The sequence below is a fragment of the Zonotrichia leucophrys genome, chromosome 7 (assembly GCF_028769735.1).
Source record: "Zonotrichia leucophrys gambelii isolate GWCS_2022_RI chromosome 7, RI_Zleu_2.0, whole genome shotgun sequence".
Taxonomy (NCBI): domain Eukaryota; kingdom Metazoa; phylum Chordata; class Aves; order Passeriformes; family Passerellidae; genus Zonotrichia; species Zonotrichia leucophrys.
The window spans coordinates 34,573,692-34,588,355 of NC_088177.1; the positions used below are offsets into that span (position 1 = coordinate 34,573,692).

At 41.4% G+C, this 14,664-nt stretch overlaps 1 protein-coding gene across 6 annotated transcripts in view; it reads right to left on the reverse strand.

Annotated features, from left to right (window-relative positions):
- SEMA5B (semaphorin 5B) overlaps window positions 1-14,664 on the reverse strand; it is a 265,987-nt gene that overhangs the window by 51,421 nt on the left and 199,902 nt on the right. For all 6 annotated transcript variants that reach the window (XM_064717685.1, XM_064717686.1, XM_064717683.1 and 3 more), the window contains 3 exons: window positions 11,754-11,889; window positions 8,095-8,302; window positions 5,780-5,987 (listed from right to left, as the gene is read on the reverse strand). In XM_064717685.1, coding sequence (XP_064573755.1) covers window positions 5,780-5,987; window positions 8,095-8,302; window positions 11,754-11,889 — 552 coding nt within the window. The remainder of the gene's footprint in view (window positions 1-5,779; window positions 5,988-8,094; window positions 8,303-11,753; window positions 11,890-14,664) is intronic.

Consider the following 14,664-nt stretch of genomic DNA (forward strand, 5'->3'; position numbering starts at 1 on the left):
CTCTAATAATTCATCTGGTTAGGAGCAGATGAATTAGCGCCTTCCTATTTTGTATCCTGTCTCTTTTTCTGCAACACATGCACCAGAAATCTCAGCACAGGCTTATTCCTCAAACTCAGCCTCTTGCTGCTTTCCCTGCTGGCCTTGCACTGCATTTCTCTCCTCACTGTTATTTGTGATTCCTTCATACTTAAATGCCATCTACAAAGTATGCTATTTTCTTTCTTCCATGCCATTAAAGATAATGTCAAATAAGATGAAACTGAAAACCAATCTCTCTGGCATCTTACAGGAAACATGCCCCAGCTCACCAGCTCACTGCTTATCCTTGTCTGCTTTTTATTTCCAATTTCAGACACATCCCTTTCCCAGACCATTCAAGTGAAGCTCTTTGACTGCTATTCTGAAAGCCACGTTCCTTAGACCTTACCATCCCTTCAAACCTTGGAGGTCCATATCCTGCAAATTGTATGGATGCACTTAACTTTACATATATAAACAGCTACATTAAAGAAAATGGGAGTAATTGCCTGCTACAGCAGATGCAAATGTGTTGTCAGGATAGAGAAAATGGTATAATTTTGTACTTCTATTTAAAGAACACAGATCCATTTCATCTACAAACTTCATTCTTTCCAAGAGCTTTAGTGATCATGGTTCTGTTTGATGTCTTCATTCTCTGTCAGTGGGAGTCTTGCTATTTTCTTAAATGCAACCAGAATGTCAAACCAGATGTTTAGTGATTTATTCTGATGTATTATTGGATACTGAGGATGACAAAACATTGGGCTGAGCACTCTCCTTTCTGCCTATGAAGTCTTCCAAAGCTTTTCAGCATTATTGGTGATACAATAATTAGCTAATTCCCTTAATTGTGGAGAAGCCATATCAGCCAGAACAGATGGAAATTAATGATTAAGCTTTATCACAACATTTTTGTAGTCTGTTACCTTTCCTTTTGCCTCTATTTTTAAACGGATATTCAATGTGCTGAATATTTTTTTTAAACTCTCAGGCAGAAGATCTTCAAAACAAAATCTGGGCCAGATTTTCAACAGCCTCAGCTAAGAAAGAAGTATTGGATTTTCAAGATCTCTGATGAACAATCTGGCCATCAGTGTCGCCTCAGCGATCTGCTGGATGCTGGGCTCCACTGAACAAGTGTCCCTGTTGTTTCCTCCCCCACCTTTTTAAACATTTTTCTTTTTACCCAACAATAGTTCATTGTTTGTCCTTCAAGGAGCTATCATCATTCTGATGAAGAAGTCAGAGGATTGTATTCAATTAAATCCTTCCCCCAAACTGGAAAATTTTTATACCTCTTCCCAGACTATGTTATTTCTCCAAACTAAATTCCCCAATAGCTTTAGTCCTGAAATATAGTAATCCTGTAATTCAGGTTTTAGAATCCTACATTTAAGTACTTCACTCCTTTGTTACAGAGAATTTTGCATCATATAAGGCTTAAAAAAATAAAAGAATAATGCAACATTAAACTCCAAAGCAATCCTCCATGTGATTTCTCAAAGCCCTCAAAGGTGGAGGTGGTACAGTGATTGTGCTTGGAGCTACAGTTCCACTTTGGAGAGAGACAAAGAGGGCAGAAAACTCCCTGCTTCTTTAGTGTAGCTGCTGACCCTTTTCTTCCAAAAACTCCCTGGAGCCATTTCAGGAGTTACCTATATGTACTTAGTTTGTGTGATCACTGGCCCAGAGCTATTTAGAGGTGAGCTGTGCTTCTCTCACAGATATCAAGTCAGCAAATAAGAGTCCTTGTCAGCTGAGTCATTTCTGCCAGCTTTGCATTAAGTACCATGGCTGGAGGGGATGTTCAGAAGAATTTAGGCCAAGCAAGAGGGCAAAATCTCACCATCACTCAAGAGCAAATTCCTGCAATCGGGTCAAAAAGCAGACAAGGGTTCAGGTTAGAGCATGTCATAGCTGCATGCAAGAGGGCCTGGCTCTGGAAGCAGGAGGATCCACAGTGGCCTGAAGGTAACCTGAGGTGGCACTGCCACAACCTGGGAGATGCCCACAGCACAGCAGGGAGAGCTAAACTATCCCCAGAACCACTCTGTACATCCAAAACTGCAACCTGCATCATGTTAACTGCAAGTTTTATGCATAAAAAAATAATATGGAAGGAGAAAGAGGAAGAAATGAATATCAAAATAAAGTGCATTAAAATAAACTGCTTGGGACAGGGAGAGGAGAAGGGGTGGGTATTCAAGAGGCTGTCTGGTCTTATTTCCAAACATTTTCTTTTCCTCATTTAAATGTGCAGTCAAAATCTGTGGCCCACCTCAGGGTTTCTGTGTGCTCAGAGGCCCATGGTTCTGATGCTGCAAAGAGTCAACAGAAAGAGATCCTAAACTATTCCTTGTAACAACCAGCTTCATTTTCCTATCTGTCAGATTGCAATTCTAAAAATGCATAACTGCACCTCAGCCTTTGAAAAAATTTCTAAACTATGCCTTACAAATACATCCCACCTGAAAATAATGCTGCAGATCTGAGGTCCTCAGCTCTGAAATTCAGATTTGGGATTTTGTTCAGGCACATTCTAAAGATACAGCGGTGTCAGTGATAAGGCTGCAGTACTGGTTCTTCAAATATTCCCCACTAAAGCTTGGGGGCAACTTGAAGTAAAAAAAAATCGAAGCTCATTTGAAAATTGCAGGGAAGTTACAAAGATTTCAAAGCCATGCAAAATTCAGCAGCAAGCACAGGCAAACCACCCAGCAAAGCAACCTTCAAAACATTCTGCATATTCAAGGGGCTTGTAGGTTTTGCTCATGTTGGACATCTTCCTAAGAGTCTCCAGTGAGTGGGGAACGCAGCACTCAGGAGAGCAGGAAAGACAAACACCAGGAGCACACACAAACAAGGGAAGGTCCCTGCAGCCAAGTCCAGCCTGTAAATTTGGGCAGCTGACATTACAGATGTCTTCCTGTGTCCCTGTTGCTAAGAGTGGCTGTTCTGAAAAGACAGACTGAGACAGGTCAGTGGGCACACACAAAACACTGCTCAGACACCCACTACATCAAGACACGGGGCTGACTTACTGGTCACCATTTAAGAGATTAAATTGGTGCCGTGTCAATAAACAAACAGTAAAGGAGATGGCAGAAATCCTTATCCCTTTCCATCTCTTCCGTTTGCTGCTGTTTTTCCCTCTGCCCCAATTCTGAGCCTCGGTAGCAAGCCCCGAGGTTTTAAAGCAGCAGAGCAGCAAAGATCCCTGGTCGAGATCAATGCTAGGGTCAATTTTCTCTCGATACGATTGCTGTTCCAGGGAGGAGGAGGAGGAGGAGGAGGAGGAGGAGGAAGGCAGGTTGAAGGCAACAGCTCTGTATCAGCAATCATAAACCCACATCAGCCCCCAGGGTCTAAAAGGCTGAAAAGTTTCCTGATAAGAGAAGGCAGAGCCTACAACAAACAATGTGGTATTCCTGCCTGGGAGGCACAAATTCTCTCCATCACCTCCAAGCTTCCCGAGCCGCCCCACCACAACAATTGCATTATAAAAGCTGCTGAAACCAGAGCTTTTCAAGGAGGCCAGTCACGAAGTCACAGCACAACAAAAAAGTAAGCAGGGAGTATTGTAGGGGCGGGAGCCCTTCTACCCATAGAGGCTGAATATTGGCGGGTATTAAATATAGACACAACAATAAGCAATAAATCACAGCCCAGGAGAAGTGCCAGGTGGAATGCACTGGAGGAAATTAAAATATCCTTCTTGATACTGTTCAGGATTGAAAGAAATACAAAGGAGGTCAAATTGACTTATCACCTACATAGCCAGGATGCTAAGGGGGGGAAGGGCTCCAACACCTGCAGCTGAAAAATTTGCAGTTGAAAATTTCCTAGACAAAAAGAAAAAAAAAAGGAAAACTCTAAGTCTAAAATGTACTAATAATATCATAAATATTCTCTCAAACAAATAAATAAATGATGGCATTTCTTGGCTTTCCTGCGTTTTCTTTTTTTTTTCCTTCCTTTTTCCAAATGCACAAGACTCACCGACAGAGCAAAGGATGGTTTGCAACGTACACAAGAACACTAAATGGTCAGCACCCAAATTCAGCAAATTCTGGCCTCCCATATCACACCCCACCATGCCATCAGGACCTATCGCATGTACCTTGCTATTGCCCAGATGGTGATTTCTATCATGAAACTAGTCAATGGAGGCAAAATTTGAGTCTCCCAAGCCTGAAGAACTGGGCTCTTTTCTCATTTCACTCAAAATTGCTTCCAGGAAGTTTGTTTTACAAGAAAAACAGCACTAGTACACAAACTTCCCAGTGATTTCAGCTGGGACTCAGCGCCATACAGTGCATAAAACTGAGGCTGCTTTTGGTCACCAGCAAGCAAGGGAACCTCTGTGAGGACAGGTTTTTGTTTTGCTGGGATAAGCTTATACAAGGCTGCTCTGCAGCCTTCAGGACCTAAATGTGGTGGTCCTGTGAGATAACCCACCTGTCTGCTCTCCAGTCACTTCTTTTTTCTAGCTTGCCCCATTTTAAGGCAATTCAGCAAACCTCCAACATTTGAATTTTAATGGAAGTGTCATACAAAGTACTTGGGCAGGCTGAAAATAGGACAGTATCTATAAATTACTGGAAAGCTGAACTCAAGATTAGGAAGGGAAAAGGAAAGGAAGAACTCATTTATCTTGAAACTGGATCATATATATGTATACACACATAAATATTCTCAGACTGAGTCTACAGGACAGCCTGAAAAGGACAGCTGTTATGTTCTACCTTTTAAAATCTCTGCTTTTAAGGGCTAAGGACAGGATGGCATTTTCCAGCTGTGGCTTTTTTCTCTTACTAAACACTTTTGTGTCCGTCTGTTTTAGACATGCATGGATTTAGACAAGCTGATGGATAAACTCTACTTGTTGAAAATAAAGTTATGGTGACATTTTCTATATCAGCTTTTTTGGCAGGAGAACAGGGACATCTTGAAGTAGGCCATGGAAGAGGGAATCTGTTTAAATGCTGCTAACAAAATCTTTCCTCTTGTCTAGCACAGAGGACATCAGTTTCACACAAAACTACAAAACTCTCACAGAAGCAAGGCAGAAGCATGAGAGGAGAAGGAAAAGAATTTTCAAGAGATGTAAACAAGTAAATGCCCACAGCACCCAGTGAGAATATTTCAGCATCTGTCTCAAACAGCTGCTATCACACTTTCACCTGCTTAAATGGAAAGGCACCATTTGGATGCAAAAACCTTCTACAGTCCTGTGTGGAAGACTGCTCTTGAGCCAAGGCAGACAATTAGAAAAAGTCCTTTTTCCTACTCCCTTTATAAGGTACAATTGAGGCACAGAATCTATCCAGGTGTAAGAAGTGTCACACATAGTTGAGATGAACTATTGATTTCCAAAAGCAATAACAAGTTGCCACAGAGCCCAGCCCTGCCTAATCCTATGTTTGAGAGGTGATCACTCTGATAAGCAAGGAAAGGCTGGCTGCAACCCAAATTCAAAAACCCTCAGCCATACTGCCAATAAGAACCACCAGGAAAACACATGGACTTAATAAAAGCAACACTATAATATGATGTTTAAAAAACCCCACAAAAATAGAAGTAAATATTGTAAACCCTTACTTGGTAAACATATGATTAATTTCTGAAGAGGAGTAATTAACATTTACCAAAAAAAGAAAAGCTTATATTTCTTATCCTCATTGCTCCTGTTATGCATGTATCTGTAAGGAGATGCACTCCAGCAGGGATCTATTAGAGCTGTAAATTTACTTACCCTTCTGTTCTGTACATGGAGCATCTCTCCAAAGGAATTTTTAACACTCCATTATTTAGACCCACAAAGAGCGACCTGTCGCTGTGTAGGATTTGGAGACTCTTGATTGCTTCCTGTTGTCCATCAGGGAGGATCTGCATTTCCTCTAAATAACAACTCCTCAGACTCCTGTTGGTAGTAGAAAGGGCCTTCAGGATGGTGCCATACTCTAATAGAACAAGAAACAAGGCACAAGTAAATTTTAGAGGCAGTGGCTTCATTTCATACCTACCTAAAGAGGGAAATATTAGTATCACCTTTACAGAGCTGGTTTAACCTAGTTCTGGGTCACCTGCTGCCCTTGGTAGAGAGCTCCAGCTACATCGTTACAATCCTCAGCAGAAACCACCTGAGAATGCACTTAAATGGGAATTCAGAAGGATGTGAACCATCTGGACAGTGAACACCTGGCAGTTTTTCCCAGTTGGAGCACTGAGGCAGAGGAGTCTGGTCCCGTTACCAGAGAGTTACAGAGCAAGGTGACCCAGGATGGCAAGAATCATTTCTGGTGCCTTTAGTCTGTATTTCTATTGGTTTATGGAGCAGATCAGTGTGATTTGATGTCATGACAAATGACAACAGATGCAGCAGCCCTGCTGGAAATCTCTGAGGCCTCCATAATGACTGCATGGGTCGCGGACCTAATTGATCCTCTTCCTGGAAGAAGCCAGCTTGACAAGGGGATGTTATGGCATGAGGAGTGCATACACAGAAACATACATGTTTGTGCTCACAGTGCTCTTAGATAAACAATTTAAAGATCTGCTAAGCTGTGGGAGATTAATGCACACCACTTTTCATTGAAACCCCCAAGAGGACTGTCATCCGGATGGTTCATGAAACTTAATCTTTCTGTTCCAGTAACTTCTGCACTGGTGCCAAAGCTCAGCAATTTATAATGTTGGAGTTGGACCCATGTGAAATTTCCCTTTCACTTACATGTGGAACAAGACAAAAGTTTGGGCTCAGTTAGTCTCAGGACTGAGTTTGTGCTCAGGGCTGCCTCTACTGAAGCATTTCACAGGTTTAAACATTTTCAACAGATCTTACTCTTCAGCCACCACTAACCAGGGCCACAAAGCAAGCATGAGTAAGTAGTTAAGGTTATGGCATTGGACCTTTCTACACTAATGATATAAGGCAGGAAGTATTCCAATTTTCTGTAAAGGCTTTGTAGCCTGGACCCCTCATTTTAAATATCAAGATATCATATTGGCAGAATCATGTTGTATTTCCATTTAAGTACAATCTTCTCAACATAGTCAATGCTCATGGAGTTCCCATACTGGGAGTGTTGCTAGAACATATAAATAATAAACCAAGATGATCACTTTTGAAACAAGTGGTGGTAAAAGTTAGATAAATTATAACACAGTCCTGAAGGTCTGTTCTCCTAAACATGAGAATAAGGCAATGACTCTGCATTCAGATGTGGGATTAAATGAACACTTACAGAAGCTATCCATCTTATTCTAAAGTCAAAGCTTCTGCTGCAGAGGATAACAACATTATACCCATGAGGCTGGCCATATGCTCTGATTAATCAAACTATTTAATTTAACCTCTATCATTAGTATTACTATGGGCTAAGACAACCATTTATAACACTTTGTCCTTCTTCAGCATTTTCACTTATCCAAGATACCTGTGCTTTTCAGAAGAGGCAACATGTTCTGCTAATTAGTGGATGGAAGTCAAAATCAAGAGCCTAAATCATCCACTTAATTCTACCACTGGCTTGCTATGCTCCCACAAAAAAAAGCACTCTGCTTCCCTATCTGCCTTAAACTTCAGTGCAGGCCCATTCCCAAAAGCACTGGGAGCCATACATCAGTAGGGCCATGAAAGTGCAAAGAAAGACACAATTAAGTCCCTGGGCAAGCCTGGAGGTTATGCATTATTACTGCTTATTTAGAGACGGGTCTGTCATAGCACTGAGAGGCAACTGACATGCATGAAACCACATGAGCATTCCAGCCACCTCTGCTCTTCCCCACTGTTATTTATTAGCCTGATTAGTTGAAATGTGTTTTTATTAGAGGGAGAAAATGTTATTGTTCTTTTAAAACACAATGGAGATTTTTAGTCTGATCACTTGGGACTCCGCCTCAAGTCCTCCATTCTGCTTTTAATTTACTCAGACAAAAAACTTCCAGGAAGTTTTGTACCAAAATCATATTGAATGGCAACTGTGTAAGGACTTCCCAACTGGGCTCCCACGCCTGCTAGGTCTACAAGCAAGCAGGAGGAACTGTTGGAAGCCCTCATGCTCTTACCTGTTCCAATATACATGACATGGTAGAGGGTGTCCTTCCCCTGAACAATATCAACCACCAGTTTGGAGAAGCGAATGCTGTCCTGAGTCACGTAGGGATCCACGGTCACTGGCTGCACCACGTCGTTCATCAGGAACAGGCGCTGAGCGTCCTGCAGCACTCTCTCCGTCAGGTTCTCGTTAGGGCTGTCATCGTTCAGTGTCCCACACTAAATACAGAGACTGCATTTCAGAAAGTGCATCATCTACCCAGCCCAGCATGGAAACTCATGTCCTGTTGATTTCCTGGGAAGGTGGGTCTGTGTGAGGGTCACAGGATCAGGCACGCAGCCTGATCATAGGTCCTTAGCCCAGATTTGGCCTCTAGCCCACTCTATGAAAACTTTTCTCCTAGGTCCACTGACCAGCAATGTGGAGTTTCATTCCCTTGTGATACCCTCAACGAGCACAACAGAAGGGCAAAAGCCTTCAACAAACCATGGAGAAAAAGAAAAAATTAAAACTAGCTGTACAAACATCTAAAGGCAGCAGTGGAGAGAAAGTTTTTGTGGTGATAAATCCTTAAAATATTTCAGACACTACCTAACATCTCAGTCTGTACAATGAACAAAACCTGGAGTCTAAAAAACCTAAAAATGGACTGGTTTTGCATAAAAGAACTAAACTTGCCACATTGCTTTTCTTTGATGTGCTCCCCTCTGGACAGGCTCCCCTAGCTGCATCTGAAGCAAGGCAGGTTCACAATAAGCTCCCCCCACCCTTTTTCTCCTAACAGCAAATACCAGATCAAGCCATAACTACCCATCCTCCAGCACCAAGAGAAGCACTGAAACAGGACTCAATTCCCTTGTACAGCAAGAACTGGGAAGAAGAAGAGCACATCTTGTGTCTTTTAAACCAGTGGATAATGCATTTTAAGGCCTGAGTTGCCATCTTAGATTAACCTCTAGAACTCAATATTTTCAAAAGCCAGTGCTACTTTTTTGGTCCATGTCAGTTGTTAGGGCTGGATCTCACTCTTCCCCACAATATCATGCCTGGAGGGCAAAAAACTTATTACTACTAAAGGCAGCAGGGTGACTGGTTATTTATCTTCCCAAGACCATGGGAGACAGTGGTACAACTAAATCCTGCCAAGACCCATACTCAGTCGATGAACAACTTCACTACTCACTAAATGAAACTCACACCTGAGCAATTTCACTAGAAATAAAATCCCACACATTTATTTTTCTTCATTTTGGATGCAGGTGTTTGGGCTTTCCTTGAAGAAAAGTCAGAACACTGTGAATGAGGATGCTGATTTACAGCAGTTGAGCTGCAGTGTACAAATTTCCCACGTGCACACTCTCCATGCACATCACAGCAACCCCTGGTGGTATCGCTGCCTTTCCTGGGTGCACCACGCAGCCCTTCTCCCACTATGTGCTAAAATGAGTTGTCAGGGATTTAACACACATTCACACAGTAAATACGGATTCCAGTGGCTGGTGAACTAAGCTTTACAATAGTCTAGAGGTTGTGTGAACTAGGAGAACAGTTATGTTGATTCTCACAACCTATGAACATAGTCACTTTTTAATCAATTTAAGCATCTTCCTGAATAGCCAGACCAAGGAAACATCTGTGGGTTTTTTATGTGTCCTCAGGTGGGTTTTAATGCTTTTTTCTATTGCAATGGTATTTTTTTTCATCCCAGATTCTAAAGAGTTCTTAGATCTCTCTCTTTTGTTGTATCCTATGCTCCTTCTTTTCTCAGCACTGTCTTCCTTTGGATACTTTTCTCCCCATTCACTTTTCCTTGTAGAGCATCACCTAAAAGGAGTCCCAGTAGCAGGAATGTCATTGTTGGTTTTGTTTTCTGTTCTCAGCAAGTCACAGATAATTCTTTTGGTCTATTGGCAGCTCATGTGCTGACGCAGCATCCCTCTGATTTGGTTTAATGTTGTTTTGTTCTAATTTCCTGATTATCTGTACTGTCCTGGTCTTCTGCATCCTTCAGTATTTCTCCTTCCTCTCTGCAAGAAAAAAAATTCTGGCATGCTTCCCTCATCTTTCTTTGTGAACACTGAGGCACAAAAATTAATTTAATGTTTTTGCAATACCTGCCTCTTCTGTCACTAAATTACCCTTGTCATCTCCTTAAGGCTCCTCACTGACCTCTTGTTCCTTCTGTACTTGAAAAACATCTTAATCTCTTCTTGCAATCTTCCTTTTGTCTACCACATACCTCTTTTTTCCTTTCCTTATTTTCCTCTGACCCTTTTCTTTCATCTTGCTGCTGCAATCTTTACACTCCACATTTTATCTGATACTTTTCTCTACATGGAAATGCCTTGCAAAGTCCTTTGCTATTCCTTCTGGGTTAGCCAAGCAAGGGACAGAAAGTCCTTGATTCTCAGTTTGCCTTAATATTCCCTTTAAATTATAGAAAAAAACAAACCAAGAACAACAAAAACCTGGCTATGTTTGGGCATGGCTGGACCTTCAGCCAGGCTTTGTTTCTTGATTTTGCGTGCACCAAGCTGAGAGGGTGATCAAGAGGCCAAGCCTGTCCCACCTCGTACGGGCAGGAGGCCTCAGTCAGGTGCCAAGAGGGAATTCAGGAGAAGAAATCAGGTTCCTCAGCAGGAAGACAAGGCTGTCCCTGCCTGCAGCAGAGACCTGTCTCCCATCTGCTCTTGCTGTGATTTCAGGCAACTGTAGATTTCTTTTTGGAAGGTCCTTGACATCACCAGTTTGAAGGCAGATGGCACTTGCAGGCAGCCTCAGCACATTTGCCATAATAAAGGAGAGCCAGATTCAGAAAATCAGGCTGAAAGGATTTGCCATGGGGAAGCAAGGACATGAAGACAAGTCCATCCTACCCAGGATTCCCCTGCTGGGAAGGAGCTGAGCTGTAAAATGGGCTCATGCTCCAGAAGACTCAGGGTTGTCAGGGCTGTCATACACATACTCTGCCCCACACTGACTGGATCTGGTGATAAAGCAACTGAAGCTGTTTCATAATTTTCAAAATTGCTTTAACTGATAATCCTGGAAAGTTGCTCATTCATAAATTCAAAGGTTTTTAAAAAGAGAAGGAACAATCCTGTGACAATCCTCAAGTGTCCCCTTCCACCAGTTACTGTGGCAACATGTCCATGGCTTCTGGCTGAGCTACCATGTGTTAGAAAGTCATTCATCTTCCACTGAAGCACTGGTAGCCTTAGGGGCCCTATGAAGTGATGGAAAATTCATCACTTCCTTGCAGAGTCACAGTGGTTAATTACCTTTCTTGTTTAAAAAATATAGATTGTCTCCATTCTAGTTTGACTTTGTCCAGTTTCAGCTTTCAATCCTTCCCAGTTCTAGTAGGGACATGCCTTATGTCCTCTTGTGAGAATCACATCCTCAGAGCTCATGTGCCAGTGATAAGTGCAACAGAGATTTAAATCATTCATTATTATAAAAAACCCAGAACATTTTTATTATTCCTTAAACCATTCAATTTTTGCCATGAATTCTGCAGCAAGGAGTTCCACAGACTAAAACACATAAATGTGGAGAAATACAATTTATCTGTACCATGGGTCGACCTGGAGAAATGAGCCCTACACAAATCAACCCACTGAAGGGACATCAGAGGGACTGCAGCAAACTGAAGGGCAACAGCATTACCTGGAAATTGGGGATGGGGTTTAATGTTGGCAGCCAGGCTGATCTTGGGTTTTCTTGGTAGCGGAAGGGGCCATTAAATGCCTGAGTAATGGCACTCAGATTGAAGGCACACACTGCTGAGGCAGCTATGCTGTTTCTGGAAAAGGGGAGGGGAAAAAATCAATTTAATCATTAGAACATTGACATTTTCATCATAACAGACATCAAACTCCACTCAAATAAAATACATGTAAATTGCTAGGTAGATGTACAGTGATACCAATCTCACTGGGAGTATAAATAAATAAATAAATAAACTGTAAAATGCAGATGACTTGCGTGACAATTTTGAGAATGAATTTAAAGTTTGGTTTTAAAATGTCAGAGATTTAAGGGCCATGGAAGCAGTTCTGACAAGAAAGGTGAATACAGTTTAATTTGCATGGATTATTTGTGTCTGGTTTTACTTTCATTTTTTAACAACCCATCTATCTTTATTGATTACAAACAAGCTAATTTTTAATCTCTTGTTGTTTCTCAAGGTGAAATTCAGTTTCTATTGGTTCCTGAAATCTTCAGCTATAAAATATATCACCTAGGATTATTTTTATATACATGCAGTGGAAGGGAAAAGGTGACAGTGACAAACCAGCTGGTTCTGACAGCAGCTCAGCATGCAAAAAGGTCTTGTTAATTCACGAAAACCTCTGTTTTCAATGACCACAGTTCACTTCTGTGTGTTCCCAGGTGGGAACAGGATCTGTCTGGGGCAGACTGTTCAAGCACACTCAGCCAGGGGAGGCACAGCACGGTGAGGGAAATGCTGCTGGGGGAAGGACTCTTTGGAAAGGAGTGGGTTTCAGGGATGCTGGGCTGCCCAGTCACACTGCACACAGATCATTGACCTTTGCTGTTCCATTTCACTCCAGGAGGACTCACTTCTGCAGGGTCCTGAGCCAGCTCATCTCCTCCTGCCTCAAGAGGGTTGGAGGGCACTTCCTAGACGGTGACCTCAACAAAACTGACTCAGAGGGACATTTGATAAGTGATGACCTGAAATTCAAACCTGCTTCCAGTTCTTCCCTCCTCCCCCTCCTTTTTTTTTTTTTTTAGAAAAACTACAAGGTTTAGAGAAAAAGATATCAAAATAAAACTAAAAATAGGGCCAGCATGAGAGACTGATTCATCACGGTGCCTTTTAAATAACTCATGCCCTTCTGTATGAATCTTTTTGCTAATTAAGGCAATTTGAATTCCCTGAAAAGAACACTTTTTTGCCTTTTTCTTTTTTTTTTTTTTTAACTAAACCAATAATTACACTCTCTTGCACACACAAAAAAAGCCTTTCTTCACCATTCCAGGCTGGAAAGCAGAAGAACAGATTCTTTCACAGCATATTTCTTCCTAGCAATACAACATCAGGAAGAACTTCCTGCTTTGCCTTCCCATTCTCTGCTCCCCCTGCCCCTTGCATCCCCAGAATGATGGAGTAGCTCACTTTGAACATGTCAAAGCAATGCCAGGCAAACCTTTCTCCACTTTTGTCTGAACACTGCTGATGCAGTGCATGCTCACAGACAGCAGCTTTTAAGACAAACCTAATGATGGATGACAAGTAAATGCCTTGAGGCGCACACAGGAAAAAAAAAGACAATGAGGGAGAAAATGAAAAAGGAAAAGAAAGAATAAAATTCCACTAGTCTAATGAAAATACTTAAAAGAAAGAGAAAAAAAAGAATATTTTTAGGGCTCTGCTAAGGACTTTGTAGTTTAACCTTTTCTCTTTGCTGGAATGGAGAAAGGAAAGAGGTTTTCCATTAAATCTGTGGACCATTTTCTTTTCCATCTGTGGTCTGGCATATTTCCCATCCCTCCTTATGAAAAGTTTGATCCCAGTCTCAAGCCAGTGACATCAACTGGTGCAGCTGGCCCCTGTGTTTTGGTGTGAAGTACAACTTCCTTCATTCCCACCTCCTACCTCCTGTGACTAACTAGCTGGTTTAAAGAATGGGTTAAGTTCAAAGAGGTTTTAACATTGTCTCTATTACCTCCCAGAAAATTTTAATAAAAGCATCTTAAAAATTTCATCAGCAGCTTCCCCCAAAAGCTCTGTTTCCCACTGATTCAGCTGGGTATAACATAACATGAAGCAATAAATCTATATGTGGGTGTTGCCACAACCACTAATTCCCTTTTTTTATAAGATGACCCTAAATTCATAAACATGAACCTTCCAAAGTAAAAATACCTGTACACATAATTAAAAAAAAAAAAACCAAAAAACATAGTTCTGTGTTGCATTGGCATTTTATCACAAAGAAACTCAGACTGGCGCATAAATTAACCCTCTTTGGTATGCAGAGCTCATGTATCATGATATAAGTCCCAGTGAAAGTTAAAAGAATAATTACCATTATTTCTCTAGTTGGATGACAAATTGGAACATTTTCTCTTTGAACTTTTAAAAGAACACTATGTTGTGCACCCAAAATGCTATTTGATCTAACTTCAGCTGTTATCAATTACTAATTTCTTCAATTACACAAATGTTTCATATTATATTATATTCAGAAGATAAAAGAGAGATTCTACATCCCTGAGGTACAAAGAATGCTCAAGTGTCCACTGAGGAGACAGGTAACACTCATCACCATCTCATGTTAAACTTAGGAGATGGACACAGCAGGAGAGCACTGTCCCAGCCAAAGCTAGTCTATGCCTCCCCTTTGATTGTCCAAATACATCACCAATTTGATAAATAAAATAATAGTTTTCTCATTTCCAGCTTCCACTCTTGGCTGGATGAATGGGCAAATGGATAGATAAAACATTATCACTATGGGCACAGAAGTCCTCTCCAACAGCCAACAGCAAAAAAAAAAAAAAAGTGGGGGTCAGCTCAGGTGCCCAAAGAAGTAGCCAGATTTCCTTT